The sequence below is a fragment of the Nerophis ophidion genome, linkage group LG11 (assembly GCF_033978795.1).
Source record: "Nerophis ophidion isolate RoL-2023_Sa linkage group LG11, RoL_Noph_v1.0, whole genome shotgun sequence".
Lineage (NCBI taxonomy): Eukaryota > Metazoa > Chordata > Actinopteri > Syngnathiformes > Syngnathidae > Nerophis > Nerophis ophidion.
Genome location: NC_084621.1, coordinates 26,846,283 through 26,866,371, shown reverse-complemented (window position 1 = coordinate 26,866,371; position 20,089 = coordinate 26,846,283). Strand labels below are relative to the sequence as shown.

Sequence of the window (20,089 nt, the reverse complement as noted above, 5' to 3'; positions counted from 1 at the left end):
ACTTCCGGTACAGGCAAGGCTTTTTTATCAGCACCAAAAGTTGCTAACTTTATCGTCGATGTTCTCTACTAAATCCTTTCAGCAAAAAGATGGCAATATTGCAAAATGATCAAGTATGACACATAGAATGGACCTGCTATCCCCGTTTAAGTAAGAACATCTCATTTCAGTAGGCCTTTAAAAAACGTAATGGAATTTTACATATTTCTATGAACGATAAAACACTGAATATTGACAAGATACTGTTATAGAGTGAACTATGTTGTCTGTTCCCATCTCCTGGTGAATGTTGGCTGTAGCATTATGGGGTTGCTTTTTGATTGGCCAACGATTTACGTGGTGTTGCGCGCCTGACGGTAAGTGAGTGAGTCCGTTCTGAAGCCCACAGTATGGTGGGGCATGGTTGGGGGCGTGGTTAAGAGTAAAATATTTAATATATATAAAATACATATATATATATACATATATATATATATATATATAAAATACTTGACTTTCAGTGAATTCTAGCTATATATATATAATTAATACTTGAATTTCAGTGTTCATTTATTTACACAAATACACACACACATAACACTCATCTACTCATTGAGTTAAGGGTTGAAATGTCCATCTTTGTTCTATTCTCTGTCACTATTTTTTTAACCACAGCTAGACTCTCTGGCAGAGAAGAATTCTAGCAAAACTCTTAGCCATTATGGACAACACCTCCCACCCACTACACTCGGACCTTGCGGCGAGAATGAGCACGTTCAGTGGGAGGCTCAGACTCCCAAAATGTAACACGGAACGACACAGGAGGTCCTTCATACCGACAGCCATCAGACTGTATAATGCATATGTTCCTTGACTGCACTTAGATGTAGAATATATGTAGAATATATTTATATTATTCATATATTATATATATTATTTATTATCATCATTGTTTATTGTGAGCGAACTGTGGCGCTGAATTAAATAAAGTACATTCTATTCTATTCTATGTACAGTAGATGGAAGTATTGTCCTGTTTAAGAGTGTCACAAGTTCACAACATTGGAGCTTACGGCAGACGAAAATATGACTGCTGTTGTTGTGTGTTATTACCGGGCTGGGAGGACTTTAATGAAACTGCCTAACAACTAAGAACTCGCCCTCTATCATTCTACAGTTATAACGTCATCGGGCAGGCTCGCTCTTTATATTGTGGGAAAGCGGTCGTGAAAACAGACTGTCGACACGTCACTCAGGTCCGCTTGGAGCTGGAGGGGGCGTGGCCTCCAGCTCCGAATGAATTTCGGGAGATTTTCGGGAGAAGATTTGTCCCAGGTTGGTTTTCAGGAGAGGCGCTGAATTTTGGGAGTCTCCCAGAAAATCCGGGAGGGTTGGCAAGTATTCAATTAACTAAACCATCAAAAATATTGATATTTTCTATTGGGTATCAATATTAGAGCAAAAAAGTCTGGTATCGCGGTATTAATCGACATTTCAGTATTGATTCACGCATCACTATCGCACCAATAAATTGTTGGAGCTTTTTTACTTTTAGTTGTCAAAATGATAAACAACTTTTCAACATGGGTTGGTATCGTATTTGTCGAGTTTGATATTGTCTTTGATTCACTTTATAGAGAAGAAAAGCAGCTAAAAAGTCCACATATACTGTACAATATATTAGGTACACCCACTCATACAAGCGCTACGTCACAAATATTGCTCTGTACAACATCCATCCATCCATCCATTTTTTAACGCTTGTCCCTTTTGGGGTCGCTGGAGCCTATCTTAGCTGCATTATGGCGGAAGGCGGGGTAAACCCTGGACAAGTCGCCACTCATCGTAGGGCCAACACTCACCAAGTTTATTCTAAACCAGGGGTCACAAACGCTGTGCCCGCGTGCACCAGGTAGCCCGTAAGCACCAGATGAGTCGCCCGCTGGCCTGTTCTAAAAATAGCTCAAATAGCAGCACTTACCAGTGAGCTGCCTCTATTTTTTTTTTTTTTTTTTTATTTACTAGCAAGCTGGTCTCGCTTTGCTCAACATTTTTAATTCTAAGAGAGACAAAACTCAAATAGAATTTGAAAATCCAAGAAAATATTTTAAGGACTTGGTTTTCGCTTGTTTAAATAAATTCATTCATTTTTTTTACTTTGCTTCTTATAACTTTCAGAAAGACAATTTTAGAGAAAAAATACAAGCTTAAAAATGATTTTAGGATTTTTAAACACATATACCTTTATACCTTTTAAGTTCCTTACTCTTCTTTCCTAACAATTTAAATCAATGTTCAAGTATTTTTTTTCTATTCTAAAGAATAACAAATACATTTTAATTTAATTCTTCATTTCAGCTTCTGTTTTTCCGACGAAGAATATTTGTGAAATATTTCTTCACATTTATGATTAAAATTTTAAAAAATTATTCTGGCAAATCTGGAAAATCTGTAGCATCAAATTTGAATCTTATTTCAAAATGGATTATAACCTATTTAAAACATGTCATCAAAATTCAAAAATTAATCTTAATCAGCAAAAATGACTAATGATGTTTCATAAATTCTTTTTTAAATTTTTTCAAAAAAATTTGAATTAGCTAGTTTTTCTCTTCATTTTTTTTGTTTGAATTTTAAAGTCGAAATTGAAGATAAACTATGTTTCAAAATTAAATGTTCATTTTTTTTATCCTCTTTTAAACCGTTCAATTGAGTGTTTTTTTCATCATTTATTCTCTACAAAAAACCTTCCGTAAAAGGTAAAAAAATGTACAACAGAATGACAGACAGAAATAACCATTTTTTTAAATATAAATTGATTGATTTATTATAGTGAGATCGACAGGCGGCGTCTTCAGTAATGCGAACGTTGTATCGATCCGTTGTGGGAAAGAAGGAGCTAAGCCGGAAGGCAAAGCTCTCAATTTACCGGTCGATCTACGTTCCCATCCTCACCTATGGTCATGAGCTTTGGGTCATGACCGAAAGGATAAGATCACGGGTACAAGCGGCCGAAATGAGTTTCCTCCGCCGGGTGGCGGGGCTCTCCCTTAGAGATAGGGTGAGAAGCTCTGCCATCCGGGAGGAACTCAAAGTAAAGACGCTGCTTCTCCACATCGAGAGGAGCCAGATGAGGTGGCTCGGGCATCTGGTCAGGATGCCACCCGAACGCCTCCCTAGGGAGGTGTTTAGGGCACGTCCAGTCGGCAGGAGGCAACGGGGAAGACCCAGGACACGTTGGGAAGACTATGTCTCCCGGCTGGCCTGGGAACGCCTCAGGATCCCCCGGGAAGAGCTAGACGAAGTGGCTGGTGAGAGGGAAGTCTGGGCTTCCCTGCTTAGGCTGCTGCCCCCGCGACCCGACCTCGGATAAGCGGAAGATGGATGATTTATTAAAGGTAAATTGAGTAAATTGGCTATTTCTGGCAATTTATTTAAGTGTGTATCAAACAGGTAGCCCTTCGCATTAATCAGTACCCAAGAAGTAGCTCTTGGTTTCAAAAAGGTTGGTGACCCCTGTTCTAAATGGACCAATATTGATATATATGTGTTATTGTGTTTGAATGTGCAGCTACATTAGGGTACTTTTGAACATAATGACAGAAAATGTGTAAAAAAAAAAAAAATGTCTGTACAGTTATGTTATTATTATTAAAGTATGAGAAAGCCTCAAAAATACCATAAATTGATGGACCCCGACTTAAACAAGTTAAAAAACTTATTCGGGTGATACCATTTAGTGGTCAATTGTACGGAGTATGTACTGTACTGTGCAATCTACTAATAAATGTTTCAATCAATCAAAGGTAAAATGAGGCACTGGAGCCATTCTGTATTTGGTCATGCAGCGCCGTATCACACCAGCAGAGGGCAGCATAATCCACGCTCCACAGCATTAAAGAGTGCGGCAGAGCTGGGCTTATTTTTGACTCAGGGGCCACATTGGGATAAAAAAAAATCTGTGACTGGGCCAATGTGTAAATGATATATACAAATTTAGCTGTTAAAACCTGTTGTACAGTATGTGTGCTTGGGTCCCTTTTTTTCCAGGAACACTAATAGCAAAAGTCACAATGTCCTATAGGGTTCTAAAATCTTTATGACTTAAAAAGGGAATGGAAGTTTATTTTTTTTTACTGAATAGGATACTCAAAATGTACATGAAAATAAAGAAAGTGTGATTTACAATATTAACTATGAACGATAAAACACTGAATATTAACAACATATGAAAGTCGCTTCTTTTATATCTCAAACCAAGCAAAACACAACAAAAACGTAATAAAAACCCCAGCAAAATATGAATGCAAAGTGTAATAAACACCTATAATATTATTGTCATGTAAAAATCTTGCTTCCCCATCTGTTCCTCATGTTTATTTATATAGTCCTAAATCACAAGTGTCTCAAAGGGCTGCACAAGCCACAAGGACATCCTCGGTTCAGAGCCCACATAAGGGCAAGGAAAAACCCACAACCCAGTGGAAACAAACCCTGCCCACTCTGTTTTGTTCCTGTCTGACCTGCTGTGCTGAGATTACCCCAAATAACTCCTATAACACTCATTGAAATACTTTCCATAGTTAAAGTCTTACGGTAATTTAAAAACAGCACTGCACATCATAATGGGGGCGACAGTTTTGATGTCAAAAGTCTAAAACAATTATGTAGAACGTCCGGTGAAAATCTTAGGTCGTATTTTGCCCAGGTCTGCCATACAGGGTAGGCCTGGGCGATATATTTTCTAAAAATAAAATCTCAGATTTTCCACCAAAATCAATTCATGATTTTTGTTAGTTTTTTTTTTTTTTACCTACTTGCTCAAAAAACCCATCCATCCATCCATTTCCTACCGCTTGTCCCTTTCGGGACCAAAAATACAAAAAACTAATCTGTCTGGAGCCGCAAAAAATGAAAAGCCGTATATAAGTCTTATAATGAAGGCAACACTTGATGTGTCTTAGCCTACTATCAAAATGACTGTGTCGCAGGCTGAAGCAAATCTTCATTATTTAATATTTATTCTACACATTTTTACATTAGAAACCATTAGTAAATCAGAGGCTACTCAGAAGGTGAAATAACTCCTGGAAATTACTGGCTATTGATGGCCAAAGGTATAGATGTCTGTGTCCAAGTTAAGGTTGTCTTCTTTTAATAGATTTATACAATCTTTGGCAAGCTAAGTAATGTTTGCTGTGGTCTGGAACAACATGGCACACAAACTATCATAAATGCAGCCAATATTACATACTGATAATATGTCACGAGACATGCAAATATAAATTATAGTAAAGGATATTAAATGAGCTCAAATACACGTAGAAACGAGGCATAATGATGCAATATGTTCATACAGCTAGCCTAAATTGCATGTTAGCATTGATTAGCTTGCAGTCATGCAGTGACCAAATATGCCTGATTAGCACTCCTACAAGCCAATAACATCAACAAAGCAGACCTTTGTGCCTTCACGCACAGTATAAAACATTTGGTGGACAAAATGAGACAAAGGAGTGGCATAGATCACGTCTTTTTGTGGCGGCGGTGGAGAAACTTGTACAAGTACGCAAACTACGATGAGTTCAAGGATCACTGAAGTTAGTAGGACAAAACGGTGCTTGCCAAATAAGCATGTGTTACATAAACAGTGGGATTTCTAACAACTTGGAAGGTTTGTATCATGTATGTTTGTTCTGCAGAAAATATTTTACCCTTAACCACAAAACGCACCTTTGGGCATTCACGCTCAGTATAAAACGTTTGGTGGACAAAATGAGACAAAGACGTAGTGGAAGATTTAGCATGGAAACAAACGGTTCACACTATGGCGAGTTCATGAACTGCCGAAATTAGTAGACCAAAACGACGTTCACTCTCATCAGTGAAGCATACACCCAAACATATGAAACATTTGTAACAATTTGGAAGGTTTGTGTCATGTTTGTCCTTAAACAAAAAACATACTAAAACAAACAAAAAAAAAATGCCCATCTTTTTCCATTTTCAATCCTTTTTCAAAAATGCTCCAGGCAGCCACGAGGGCGGCACTAAAGAGAGGTCCGGGTTCCTGACTCCCGTCCTAATCAAATAAAGTTATTGCGTCGTAGAGTAGGCAAAACTTCTTTATTGAATAAAATACCTTTGTAAATAAAAATGTAGCATTGAGAGGTTTAGTAAGTGGCTAAAAACAAGCTTTTCTACTGCTTGGGTACCTCATCTTTAGTGATCCTTTCTCATTGTGCTTATTAATTATCATACATACCTTAAATTCAGCTGGATACTTCTGTTTCAGATGCAGGAATAACTTTGCAGCGTGCAGTCATTCCTTCCAAGCCAGTTGCCGCAAATCCAAACCACTGACAACACTTTTCCTTTCTTTGGATCAAACGTTTATGGCGAGTTCAAGAACCGCCAAAATTAGGACAAAACGATGTTCACTCTCATTAGTGATGCTTACGCACAAACATATTAAACATTTGTAACAATTAGGAATGTTTCTGTCATTTTTGTCCTTAAACAGAAAACATACTAAAACTTCTACATTGAATAAAATACCTATGTAAATAAAAATGTAGCATTGAAAGGTTTAGTAAGTGGCTAAAAACAAGCTTTTCTGCTGCTTGGGTACCTCATCTTTAGTGATCCTTTCTCATTGTGCTTATCAATTATCATACATACCTTAAGTACATTATTCCACCTTAGTACGCTTTTTTTTTTAGCAGGAGTTTTTTGTCTTCTTGTTTGCCTCGTAAAGACTTTCCCCCGTTCAGGTGGATGCTTCTGTTTCAGATGCAGGAATAACTTTGCAGCGTGCAGTCATTCCGTCCAAGCCTGTTGCCGCAAATCCAAACCACTGACAACACTTTTCCTTTCTTTGGATCAAACGTCTATGGCGTCTATGGTTAGTTCAAGAACCGCCAAAATTAGTAGGACAAAATGATGTTCACTCTCATCAGTGAAGCATGCACACATTTGTAACAATTACGAAGGTTTGTGTCATGTTTGTCCTTAAACAAAAACATACTAAAAAAAAAAAAAATTCCCCATCATTTTCCATTATCAATCCTTTTTTAAAAATGCTCCAGGAAGCCACTACGGCGGCTCTAAAGAGAGCTCCGGGTTGCTGACTCCTGTCCTAATCAAATAAAATTATTGTGTCATATAGTAGGCAAAACTTCTACATTGAATAAAATACCTATGCAAATAAAAATGTAGCATTGAGAGGTTTAGTAAGTGGCTAAAAACAAGCTTTTCTGCTGCGTGGGTACCTCATCTTTAGTGATCTTTTCTCATTGTGCTTATTAATTATCATACATACCTTAAGTACATTATTCCACCACAGTACACTGATTTTTAGCAGGAGTTTGTTATCTTCTTGTTTGCCTCGTAAAGACTTTCCCCCCGTTCAGCTGGATGCTTCTGTTTCAGATGCAGGAATAACTTTGCAGCGTGCAGTCATTCCTTCCAAGCCTGTTGCCGCAAATCCAAACCACTGACAACACTTTTCCTTTCTTTGGAACAAACTTCTCGCTCTCAGGGGGAGAGCGGAAGCTGCTGGGTGCAAAAAGTATGCAGAAGCAAAAAGGAGAAAAAACATTTATTTTGACATTTTAAAATCGTCTGCAGCAAAAAAACTTGAATATTTCGATAAAATGGATTTATCTCCCAGGGCTAACTAATACAAGGGCACATAAAACCTTACTAACTCTAAATACAGGATATTAGCATTATTGTGACATGCAAAGACATGAGTCAGCAGCGGTGTTTAATATTTTTTTTTATAAAAAAAGTACATATCACATTAGATTGTACGCAGAAGGAGTGAGCTGCTGTTAGAGGTCGTCACAGCGACAGTACTCAGTTTGATAAAACAATCTATAGCTTTATTGATATTGTAAACTCGTCAGCTTGTAAAGGCTTGTTAAGGCATTGAAAAAGTCACCCGGCAAGCAGAAGTGAACATTATTAGCAGTGTTATTATTTCAAGTATACGACATGATGATGAACTAGCGGGACAAAAACTGCAAACAGTCCACTGGAGTCCTGTGACGACACTTTTGTTACGTTTTACATACGTGATGTGTGATGTGGACACATTCACTTATAAGTACGTCTATCCTGTGACGAACATTACTGTACAAAAACGATTTCAACACTTTTTTTAACCTTACGTGTTAAAAAAAGTGTTGATTTTTTTTATTATCTTCAAGCCAAACAGAACATGTAAGTGTAAAAATATTACTTTTTTTTTTGTTGCTCCAATTTCCCAAAAACATTTCAAAATAATTCAAATGTGTGTTGCTTTTATTATAAATTGGAAGGCCTTTTAATCAGATAAAGTCACAAATTAGTCAAATAACTTGTGTTATGCAAATGTGTGCTATTTAAAAAAAAATGTGCCACTATTTGATCAGAAGGCATTTAAAGGGTTAAAATAAAATAATGAATGAGAGATTTGAGTAAAAAAAAAAAAGAAAGAAAAGAAAAAGAAAAATATGAACTTACAACTTCTGTTTGGCTTTGGGGTCTTGTGGAATAACTAGCAGTGTATCGTACACCTGTGAAGGAATTGGAATTTTTTTAATTTACATTAAAATAAAAACCTTAAAGAACAATATTTTAGTAACGGCACAAATGTTGGCCAAAATGTGACAACATTTTAGTGCAAAATAAAACATGGAACCTAAATAAAACCTAAGTTTGCAAACTGTTCCGATCGACAATCATTGTCAGTGACAGAGCAGAAAGGGGGTAGGAATACATAAAAACATTTTTGGACATTTGTGTGTTTGCGCAGACTGTTAAAAATTCTTATTATTGTAGCAAAATGTTTGAGGATTTTTGTGATTTCTGATCGTTTGTGAGGGCACCATACGGACTTCTGTGTGTGCGTGCGTGTTGGCAGAGCAACGCATACAGCTCAGTTCTGCACGTTGTCATCTTTTTTGCTTGTTTATAAAAAAGAAAGTTTATTAATTTGTTGTTTGTTTTTTAGATACTGTATATAATTGTTTTAATATTTTAATGTCCAATTCTTTGAGACGTACATGACACACTGGTAGTTATTCTACAATACCCTTTGTCAAACACGACATAGTCCTTCGTAACATTTTGGCTTCTTTTTTGTTTTTCTTTTTTCACTCAAATCTCTCAATCAAGTTCAACAAAAATACCAGTTAATTATAATCTGAACCCATTTTGATCTAATGTCAGAGTTTATTTAGTTGTAATTCTGCATAACATATTTTACTAGTTTACACTTATGACGTCATGTGATTAACAGGCCTTCAAAAGGGTCAAATCAAAAACATGATGTGTTTTTTTTTAAACAAATTTAAGTAAAAAAACAAAAATAATCCAAAATGTTTTCAAGTCAAACGTCCCCAGAGGGTTTTAATATGAGCGGATTTATCCTCATAATTCCTAAAATTGGTCAGATATTTCTTGTGCATCCAAACTAAAGACGTGGTTATTTCATGAGGTAAGAGACGTCCATGAGATGTAATTCGGCAACATAAATACAGAAAGTGGAGAGAGAAAGTTAGATCTTCAGAGGACAAGAAGAAGAAGAGGCGGAGGAGGAAGTGTAGGAGCAGTGAGGCGGCGTCACATACGACCTCGCTCCTCGGCTCTCCGAGAGTTTCTTCTGGTCCTTCTCCACTTTCTGCAGGTCTTCCAGCATCTCTTCGATGAGCGGCGGCATGGCGCCCGGAATCTCCATCTTCAGGCTCACCACTCGCTCTGCCCCTGAAGGAAAGCGAAGGTCAGGTTCTGTAGAACATTTGTTTTTCAACCTTTTTTGAGCTGAGGCACATTTAAAAGCCGCTGCCTGACCAGGGCTTAGAAAAACTGCAAAGACTCCTCCCACCCCCACCAAGGACGGTTTTCACTGCTGGACTCTAGGAAGAGGTTCCGCAGCCTTCGTAGCAGAACCTCCAGGTTCTGTAACAGCTTCTTCCCTCAGCCTGTAAGACTCTTGAACACATCATAATTAAATCATTCCTTCAACTCCCCCAAAAATAGATTAACTCGCTGGAATAAAAAAGACAATATGACATACATCCATAAACATGGACGCATGTGAAAAAGTGCAATGTATTTATCTGTACAGTAATATATTTATTTATATCTGCCCCTTATTGCTCTTTTTTTTATTATCCTACACTACCAAGAGCTAATGAAACAAAATTTCGTTCTTATTTGTACTGTAAAGTTCAAATTTGAATGACAATAAAAAGGAAGTCTAAGTCTTTTTGCGTTGAAAAAATGGGGAGGTACACCACCAGCAGAAATCATAAAAAAAAAAAAAAAATGTAGTCAACAGTGAAAAGTCGTCATTACAATTGTTGGATATGATTTCAAAACATATAACCATCAGTATAACGCTCGACTCAAAGTACTGTCACATCACGCTGTAACTCATTTTGACTTTTTTGGGGGGTTTTCCTGTGTGTAGTGTTTTAATTCTTGTCTTGCGCTCCTGTTTTGGTGGCTTTTTTTCTTTTTGGGGTATTTTCCTGCAGCAGTTTCATGCCTTTCTTTGAGGGATATTTCCCGGATCTACGTTGTTTTAGCAGTCAAGAATATTTACGTTGTTTTTATCCTTCTTTGTGGGGACATTGTTGGGATGTACTTTGTGGACACCGTCTGTTCTCCACTGTAAGTTTTTGCTGTCATCCAGCATGGTGGAAGAGGGGTTAGTGCAGGGGTCTGCAACATGCGGCTCAAGAGACTCCTTAGTGGCTCCCTGGAGCTTTACAAAAATGTAGGAACATAAAAAAAGATATGGGAAAAAATATATTTCTGTTTTAATAGGGTTTTTCGAGGAGGACAATCCCAAGATTTATATTAAAGGCCTACTGAAACCCACTACTACCGACCACGCAGTCTGATAGTTTATATATCAATGATGAAATATTAACATTGCAACACATGCCAATACGGCCTTTTTAGTTCACTAAATTGCAATTTTAAATTTCCCGGGAGTTTTTTGTTGAAAACGTCGCGGAATGATGACGTGTACAAGTGACATCACGGACTGTGAGGAAATATTAGCGCTGCGCACACACACATCCGCATAATTACACAGTATTTTGGACATCTGTGTTGCTGAATCTTTTGCAATTTGTTCATTTAATAATGGAGACTGTAAAGAACAATGCTGTTGGTGGAAAGTGGTGGATTCCAGCTGTCTTTAGCACCGAGACCCAGCCGGCGTTTGTTTGTTTGTTGTAAAAGCAGAGCGGTCAAGCGAACATGTTTTCTCTATGTCAACCAGCATGTTTTTGGATGGGGAAATTGTGATATATATCTTACCGAAGACATCCGTGCGTTATTCGTCGTTCTGAAGCAGCTGTGAGCTTGGTTTCTTGGCTTCTCTCTGAGACACAGTGTGTTCAACGCAGCCATCTGACCTCGAGGTATGTCTTTACAATCTTTACTTTACAATCTTTAAAATCTCACTAAAACACTATTAAAACAATAAGCAGATAAGGGATCTTGCAGAACTATCCTAGTAAATGTGTCCAATTACATCTGAAATGCTCACACTGCCGTCGCCCGGAGCTGTCGCTTTTTTTTTTTCTAGTCCGTCGCTATCAATATCCTCAAACACGAATCTTTCATCCTCGCTCCAAGTAATGGGGAAATTGTCGCTTTCTCGGTCAGAATTGCTCGCGCTACTGGCGTAATTGATTGTAACCAATTGGTGGATATGAGGTGTCCGACAATCTGTGACGTCAGGCGCATTACTTCCGGGAAAGGCAGGGCTTTTTTAAGAGCGACCAACAGTTGCGAACTTTATCGTCGATTTTCTCTACTAAATCCTTTCAGCAAAAATATGGCAATATCGCGAAATGATCAAGTATGACACATAGAATGGACCTGCTATCCCCGTTTAAATAAGAAAATCTAATTTTAGTAGGCCTTTAAACATGCTTTTCTGATGAGAGTATTTGGTGAGTGCCGTTTTGTCCTACTAATTTTGGCGGTCCTAGAACTCACCAAAGTTTGTTTACATGTACAATTTTCTTGTTTTATGCCACTCTTTCTCTGTCTTATTTTGTCCACCAAACTATTTATGTTGTGTGTGAGATGCACAAATGTGAGCTTTGTTGATGTTATTGACTTTGTATCTGCATTTCTCGTGACATTCTCTGTACGTAATATTGGCTGCATTTCTGATAGTTGTTTGTGTGCCATGTTGTTCCAGGCCACAGCAAACATTACCCAGCTTGCATTTATTGTTATAAATCCATTCGAAGAAGACAGCCCGCCATTTTCTTTAACTTGGATATTCTAAGCCAGTAATATTTAAACAATATATCACCCTCTAAGAAGCCCCTGTTTTACTAATGTTTTCAAATTTTGTAAAAAATGGGTACAATAAGTCAATATAGCTAATATAGACACTTACATAATGTGTTCATTATAACACTTATATACGGTTTTTCATTTTTTGCGGCTTCAGACAAGATTTTTTTTTTTTGTATTTTTGGTCCAATATGGCTCTTTCAACATTTTGGGTTGCCGACCCCTGGGTTAGTGCATCTGCCTCACAATACGAAGGTCCTGAGCAGACCTGGGTTCAATCCCGGGCTCGGGATCTTTCTGTGTGGAGTTTGCATGTTCTCCCCGTGACTGCGTGGGTTCCCTCCGGGTACTCCGGCTTCCTCCCACTTCCAAAGACATGCACCTGGGGATAGGTTGATTGGCAACACTAAATCGGCCCTAGTGTGTGAATGTGAGTGTGAATGTTGTCTGTCTATCTGTGATGAGGTGGCGACTTGTACAGGGTGTACACAGCCTTCTGCCCGAATGCAGCTGACATAGGCTCCAGCGACCCGAAAAGGGAAGAGCAGTAGACAAAATGGATGGATGTAGCCATTTTAGTTTTTGTTTCGTTCTACATAGCCTTGCCTAAGCTTCAATGCCTTTTCTTAGGGGCACTCACCTTTTGTTTATTTTTGGTTTAGGCATTAGATACCTTTTTACCGGCACGCTGCCTCCCGCTGTTTCCGACTTAAGCTACCTGCTGCCACCTACTGATATGGAAGAGTATTACACGGTTACGCTGCCGAGCTCAACAACAACACATAATTTGTAGATTTTAATTACTAGTGTGCAAAAAATATTTTTAACCCAAATAGGTGAAATTAGATAATCTACTGCGGCACAGTGGTTGAAAAACACTGCTTTGGAGTGCCCTCAAAGTGTTGAGTGGCAGGCCCACCTTTGGCGCTGATGCTGCGCAGGTCTGTGATCTTCATGAGGGCCCGGGGGAACACCAGAGGCAGGCTGGGCCGCCGCTTGCGGGAGTAGATCTTCAGCGCCTCCAGCAGAGGCTCCTGTAGCACCTCCACCTTGGACGGTTCCTTCAGGTCCTGACGGTCTGCCGGCAAAAACATGCCAGAAGCTGGTTGAGGAGGTGCCGGCCCGGCGTGCGACACACGGCGTTACCTCCGGAGACCAGGCAGATGGCGCTGAGGAGGCCGCTCTCCGTCTCGTCCATCTGCAGCGGCAGCAGCTGGCCGGCGAAGGTGAACACCTGATCCGTCAGGGGCCCGAAGCCTGCGTTGTGGATCTGAGTGCGGGTCAGCGTCAGGCCGTCGGAGAACGTCATGGTGTCGTTGTCGGGGGTGTAGCGGGTGCAGATCCTCAGAATCTGCAAACATCACAGGAACCACAAAATAGTCCAAAATGTATCACCTGCTGTCAATCAAATCATTGATTTTAGTTGCTAATTAATCAGTTCTTGCAACGCTATTTCTGCTACTTCTCTGACTTGGTTATTATTTCCAGTCTTCTTAGGAAGACTGGAGACTATTCATTTTGTACATCAGTGAAATATGGGTTGTACTTGTATAACGCTTTTCTACCTTCAAGGTACTCAAAGCGCTTTGACACTACTTCCATATTTACCCATTCACACACACATTCACACACTGATGGAGGGAGCTGCCATGCAAGGCGCTAACCAGCACCCATCAGGAGCAATGGTGAAGTGTCTTGCTCAGGACACAACGGACGTGACGAGGATGGTACTAGGTGGGGATTGAACCAGGGACCCACTGCGCCACGCCGTCCAGGGCACTCCAAAGCAGTGTTTTTCAACCACTGTACCGTAGTAGATGATTTAATTTCACCTTTTTGGGTTAAAAATATTTTCACACCAGAAATAGCCCATTTCAGTTAGTTTTACCGCCATTTCTATGCCTTGGTGGATTATTTCCAGTCTTATTTGGAATTGTGATAATTTATTTTGTTCAAAGTTTCCGCCATCATGAATGACTTGTTAGAGGGGAGAGTGCATTCTTGAACAACACATTTAAGTCCTTTTTATTTTTATTTTTCTGATTTGGTGGATTATTTCCAGTCTTATTTGGACTTAAAATAACTTATTTGGTTTAAAGTTTCCGCCGTGATTAATGAATTGTTAGAGGGGCGAGTGCATTTTTGAAACGACACATTTTAGTCCTTTTTACGGTTATTTCTCTGACTTGGTGGATTATTCCCAGCCTTATTTGAAATTGTGATCATTTCTTTTGTTCAAGGTTTCTGCCGTCATGGATGACTTGTTAGAAGGGCGAGTGCATTCTTGAAACAACACATTTTAGTCCTTTTTACTGTTATTTCTCTGACTTGGTGGATTACTTTTTTACTTTTTAATAACATAGTCACGACTGCCTAGTTTCTCTTGTTATATTCTTATTTTACTGTTATATTTTTATTCCCATTGTTACTTTTAATTTTTATTCTTTTTGTAATATTTTTCTATTTTGTTTCCATTTATACCCCCATTATTTATTTTTAACTTTTTAAATTGATCTCAACTCTGTACACTGCTGCTGGAATTTAAATTTTTCCTGGAGGAACTCTCCTGAAGGAATCAATAAAGTATGATCTATCTATCTATCTATTGATTTATTTATTTTTTTATGTTGATGTTCCAGGCAATCTAATTGTCTGTGAAGGTATAGGATAGGCAAATATAAGCCTATTCCTTTTTTGGTCATTCTTTTTCTTTTCTTTCGTGTGTAAATGTGCATTATTGTATACATATAACATGTACTGTAAAACTGATCACACACAATGGTTGATTGATTTGATTTGATTGATTATATGACCGAAATAAACTTATTTCATTCATTATCTATCTATTGGCTCCAGTCATTTTTGGAATTTTTGCAATTACTTCTTTTGTACAAGGTTGTCGCTGTCATGAATGACTTGTTAGACGGGCGAGCGAATTTGTGAAATAACATGTTTCAATAAAATGTTCTACCATTTCTATGACTTACCAGGTTATTTGTAAGTGTTATTTGGAATTGTAATTATTTATTTTGAACAAAAAGTTATCACTCTAATGAACTACTTGTGAAAGTGACAAGGTCAATCCTTTACTGATATGTTTTATTCTGCTGTTTTTACCGCTATTCCAATGACTTTATGGAATATTTCCAGTCTTATTTGGAATCATTTATCAATATAATCAATCATATATTCAATCAACTATTTCTTTTGAACAAGGTTACCACTATCACAAATTATTTATTAAGGGGGCACATTTTAGTCCTTTTTACTGTCATTTTTCCTGACTTGGTGGATTATTTCAAGTTTTATTTGGAATCGTGATCATTTCTTTTGTTCAGGGTTTCTGCCGTTATGAATGACTTGTTAGAGGGGCGAGTGCATTCTTGAAACAACACATTTTAGTCCTTTTTGCTGTTATTTTTCTGACTTCATGGATTAGTTCCAGTTTTATTTGAAATCGTGATCATTTCTTTTGTTCAAAGTTTCTGCCGTCATGAATGACTTGTTAGAGGTGCGAGTGCATTCTTGAAACAACACATTTTAGTCTTTTATACTGTTATTTCTTTGACTTAGTGGATTATTTCCAGTCTTATTTGGAATCATTGTGATAACTTATTTTGTTTAAGGTTTTTGCCGTCATGAATGACTTGTTAGAGAGGCGAGTGGATTCTTGAAATCACACATATTAGTCTTTTATACTGTTATTTCTTTGACTTGGTGGATTATTTCCAGTCTTATTTGTAATCGTTGCAATTACTTATTTTGTACAAGGTTGTCACTGTCATGAATGACTTGTTAGACGCATTTGTAAAATAACATGTTTTAATAACTTTTTTACCATTTCTATGGAATTATTAGATAATTTTTTTGTGTTATTTGGAATTGTAATTCTTCATTTTGAATAAGGTTGCCACTCTAATGAATTACTTGTGAGAGTGACAAGGTCAATCCTGTACTGATATGTTTTATTCGGCTGTTGTATCGGTATTTCTATGACTGTATGGTTTATTTTCAGTCTTATTTGAAGTCATTGTGATTATTTATTTTGTACCAGGCTGCCACTGTCACAAATTGTTTGTTAAAGGGGAGACTGCATTCTCAAAACGACACATTTGATTCCTTTTTACTGTTACTGTATGTCTCTGACTTGGTGGATTTATTTCCAGTCTTATTTTGAATTGTCGCATTTACTTCTTTTGTACAAAGTTGTGGCAGTCCCTAATTACTTGTTAGAAAGGCGAGCACACTTACGACATAACATGTTTCAATAAAATATTCTGCCATTTCTATGACTTGGTGGATAATAATTAGTCTTATTTGGAATAGTAACTATTTAGTTTGAACAATGTTTCCACTCTAATGAATTACTTGTGGGAGCAGCCATGTCATTCCTGTGAAGCCATGTTTTATTCTGCTGTTTTATTGCCATTTCTATGACTTGGTGGATTATTTCCAGTTTTAATTGGAATCGTAATATTTCTTTTGTACAAAGTTGCTGCTGTAATAAATTACTTGCCGGAGGAGAAAGTGCATTCTTGAAATAACATGTACTAATACATTTTTACTGCTATTTCTGTAACTTGGGTGGATTATTTCCAGTCTTATGTGGAATTATTGCAGTTATTTATTTTGTACAAAGTTGTCGCTGTTACTATACTGTACATTCTTATACGTTTCATCTTAAGTCATTTCTATGACTTGGTGGAATTTTTTTTAGTCTTACTTGGAATGGTAGTTATGAATTACTTGTGAGCATGGTGAGATCAAAGCTGTACTGATATGTCCTATTCTGCTGTTCAGTAGATATTTCTCTGACTTGGTGGATAACTCCTCAGCCTTCCCGGTAAGGTTTATTCAGGTATACTGGAGAGGAGGCTACACCGGATTGTCGAACCTCGGATTCAGGAGGAACAGTGTGGTTTTCGTCCTGGTCGTGGAACTGTGGACCAGCTCTATACTCTCAGCAGGGTTCTACATGTGCTTTGTGGACTTGGAGAAGGCATTCGACCGTGTCCCTCGGGAAATCCTGTGGGGAGTGCTCAGAGATTATGGGGTATCGGACTGTCTGATTGTGGCAGTTCGCTCCCTGCATGATCAGTGCCAGAGCTTGGTCCGCATTGCCGGCAGTAAGTCAGACACGTTTCCAGTGAGGGTTGGACTCCGCCAAGGCTGTCCTTCGTCACAGATTCTGTTCATAACCTTTATGGACAGAATTTCCAGGCGCAGTCAAGGCGTTGAGGGGTTCCGGTGTGGTGGCTGCGGGATTAGGTTTCTGCTTTTTGCAGATGATGTGGTCCTGATGGCTTCATCTGGGATCTTCAGCTCTCACTGGATCGGTTCGCAGCAGAGTGTGAAGCGAACGGAATGAGAATAAGCACCTCAAAGTCCGAGTCCATGGTTCTCGCCCGGAAAAGGGTGGAGTGCCATCTCCGGGTTTGGGAGGAGAACCTGCCCCAAGTGGAGGAGTTCAAGTACCTAGGAGTCTTGTTCACGAGTGTGGGAAGAGTGGATCGTGAGATCGATGGGCTGATCGGTGCGGCGTCTTCAGTAATGCGGACGCTGTACCGATCCGTTGTGGTGAAGAGGGAGCTGAGCCGGAAGGCAAAGTTCTCAATTTACCGTTCGATCTACGTTCCCATCCTCACCTATGGTCATGAGCTTTAGGTCAAGACAGAAAGGACAAGATCACAGGTGCAAGCTCCCCAAATGAGTTTCCTCCGCCGGGTGGCGGGGCTCTCCCTTAGAGATAGGGTGAGAAGCTCTGCCATCCGGGAGGAGCTCAAAGTAAAGCCGCTGCTCCTCCACACGGAGGTGATGTGATCCAGGCATCTGGTCAGGATGCCACCCAAACGCCTCCCTAGGGAGGTGTTTAGGGCACATCCAACCGGTAGGAGGCCACGGGGAAGACCCAGGACACGTTGGGAAGACTACGTGTCCCGGATGGCCTGGGAACGCCTCGGGATCCCCCGGGAAGAGCTGGACGAAGTGGCCGGGGAGAGGGAAGTCTGGGCTTCCCTGCTTAGGCTACTGCCCCCGCGACCTGACCTCAGATAAGCGGAAGAAGATGGATGGATGAATGGATGGATGGTGGATAATTTCCAATCTTATTTGGAATTGTTCTGATTTTATTTTTTTTTACACAAGTTTTCCGCTGTTATGAATTCTTGAAATTACACATTTTAGTCATTTTTATTGCTATTTATATGAACTCATGAAATGACATGTTTTAATACAATCTTCTGCCATTTCTATGACTTAGTGGATATTTATTTTGTCTTATTTGGAATAGTAACTATTTAGAACAAGGTTTCCATCCTAATTAATTCCTTGTGAGAGCGACAAGGTCATTCCTGTAAAGACATGTTTCATCCTTCTGTTTTATTGCCATTTCTATGATTTAGTGGATTATTTCCAGTTTTAATTGGAATTGTAATATTCCTTTTGCACAAAGTTGCTGCCGTCACAAACTACATGTTAGAGGAGCAAGTGCATTCTTGAAATTACACATTTTAATAGATTTTTACTGCTATTTCTATAACAGGTGGATTAAGTCCAGTCTTATTTGCAATTATTGCAGTTATTTGTTTTGTACAAATTTGTTGCTGTCACAACACATTCTTATATATGTCATTTTAAGTAATTTCTATGACTTGGTGGATAATTTTTTTGTCTTATTTGGAATCGTGAATATTTATCTTTTTCAAGGTTTCTATTTCTATGACTTGGATTCTTTTTAGTCTTACTTGGAATGTTAATTATGAATTACTTGTGAGCGTGGCTAGGTCAATCTTGTACTGATATGTCCTATTCTGCCATTTAGTTTATATTTCTCTGACTTGGTGGATCATTTCCAGTCTTATTTGGAATTATTCTGATTGTATTTTTTTTTTTTTGCACAGGTTTTCCGCTGTTATGAATTCTTGAAAAGACACATTTTAGTCCTTTTTAATAGCTATTTATATGACTTAGTGGATTATTTCCAGTTGTATTTGAAATCTTTGCAATTATTTATTTGCCTCCGTCTTGAATTACTTGTTAAAGGGGCGAGTAAACTCATGAAATGACATGTTTTAATACAATTTTGTGCCATTTCTATGACTTGGTGGATATTTCTTTTATCTTATTTGGAATCGTAACTATTTAGAACAAGGTTTCCATCCTAATTAATTACTTGTGAGAGCGGCAAAGTCATTCCTGTAAAGACATGTTTCATTCTTCTGTTTTATTGCCATATCTATGACTTGGTGGATTATTTACAGTTTTAATTGGAATTGTAATATTCCTTTTGCACAAAGTTGCTGCTGTCACAAATTACTTGCTAGAGGAGCAATGGCATTCTTGGAATTACATGTTTTAATACATTTTTACTGCTATTTGTATAACTTAGGTGGATTATTTTCAGTCTTATGTGGAATTATTGCAGTTATTTATTTTGTACAAAGTGTTTGCTGCCACAATACATTCTTATCAGAGGTGGAACGGTACCCAGAAATGTTGGTTCGGTACAAACCGACATTTACTAAATTGCAATTTTAAATATCCCGCGAGTTTCTTGTTGAAAACGTCGCGGAATGATGACGCGTACGCGTGACGTCACGGACTGTAAGGAAAATTTTAGCGCTGCGCCACTCGCAGCTAAAAGTCGTCTGCTTTGACCGCATAATTACACAGTATTTTGGACATCTATGTTGCTGAATCTTTTGCAATTTTTTTCAATTACTAATGGAGACTATAAAGAACAATTCTGTTGGTGGAAAGCAGTGGATTGCAGCTGTCTTTAGCACCGAAACACAGC

At 38.5% G+C, this 20,089-nt stretch overlaps 1 protein-coding gene across 2 annotated transcripts in view; it reads right to left on the bottom strand.

Moving 5' to 3' along the window:
• Positions 1 to 7,564: 7,564 nt before the first annotated feature.
• The window catches only part of LOC133561865 (retinoic acid receptor beta-like), a 35,856-nt gene continuing 23,331 nt past the window's right edge, over positions 7,565 to 20,089 (bottom strand). For both annotated transcript variants that reach the window (XM_061915478.1, XM_061915479.1), the window contains 3 exons: positions 13,441 to 13,645; positions 13,214 to 13,372; positions 7,565 to 9,729 (listed from right to left, as the gene is read on the bottom strand). In XM_061915478.1, coding sequence (XP_061771462.1) covers positions 9,524 to 9,729; positions 13,214 to 13,372; positions 13,441 to 13,645 — 570 coding nt within the window. In that variant the 3' untranslated portion in view covers positions 7,565 to 9,523. The remainder of the gene's footprint in view (positions 9,730 to 13,213; positions 13,373 to 13,440; positions 13,646 to 20,089) is intronic.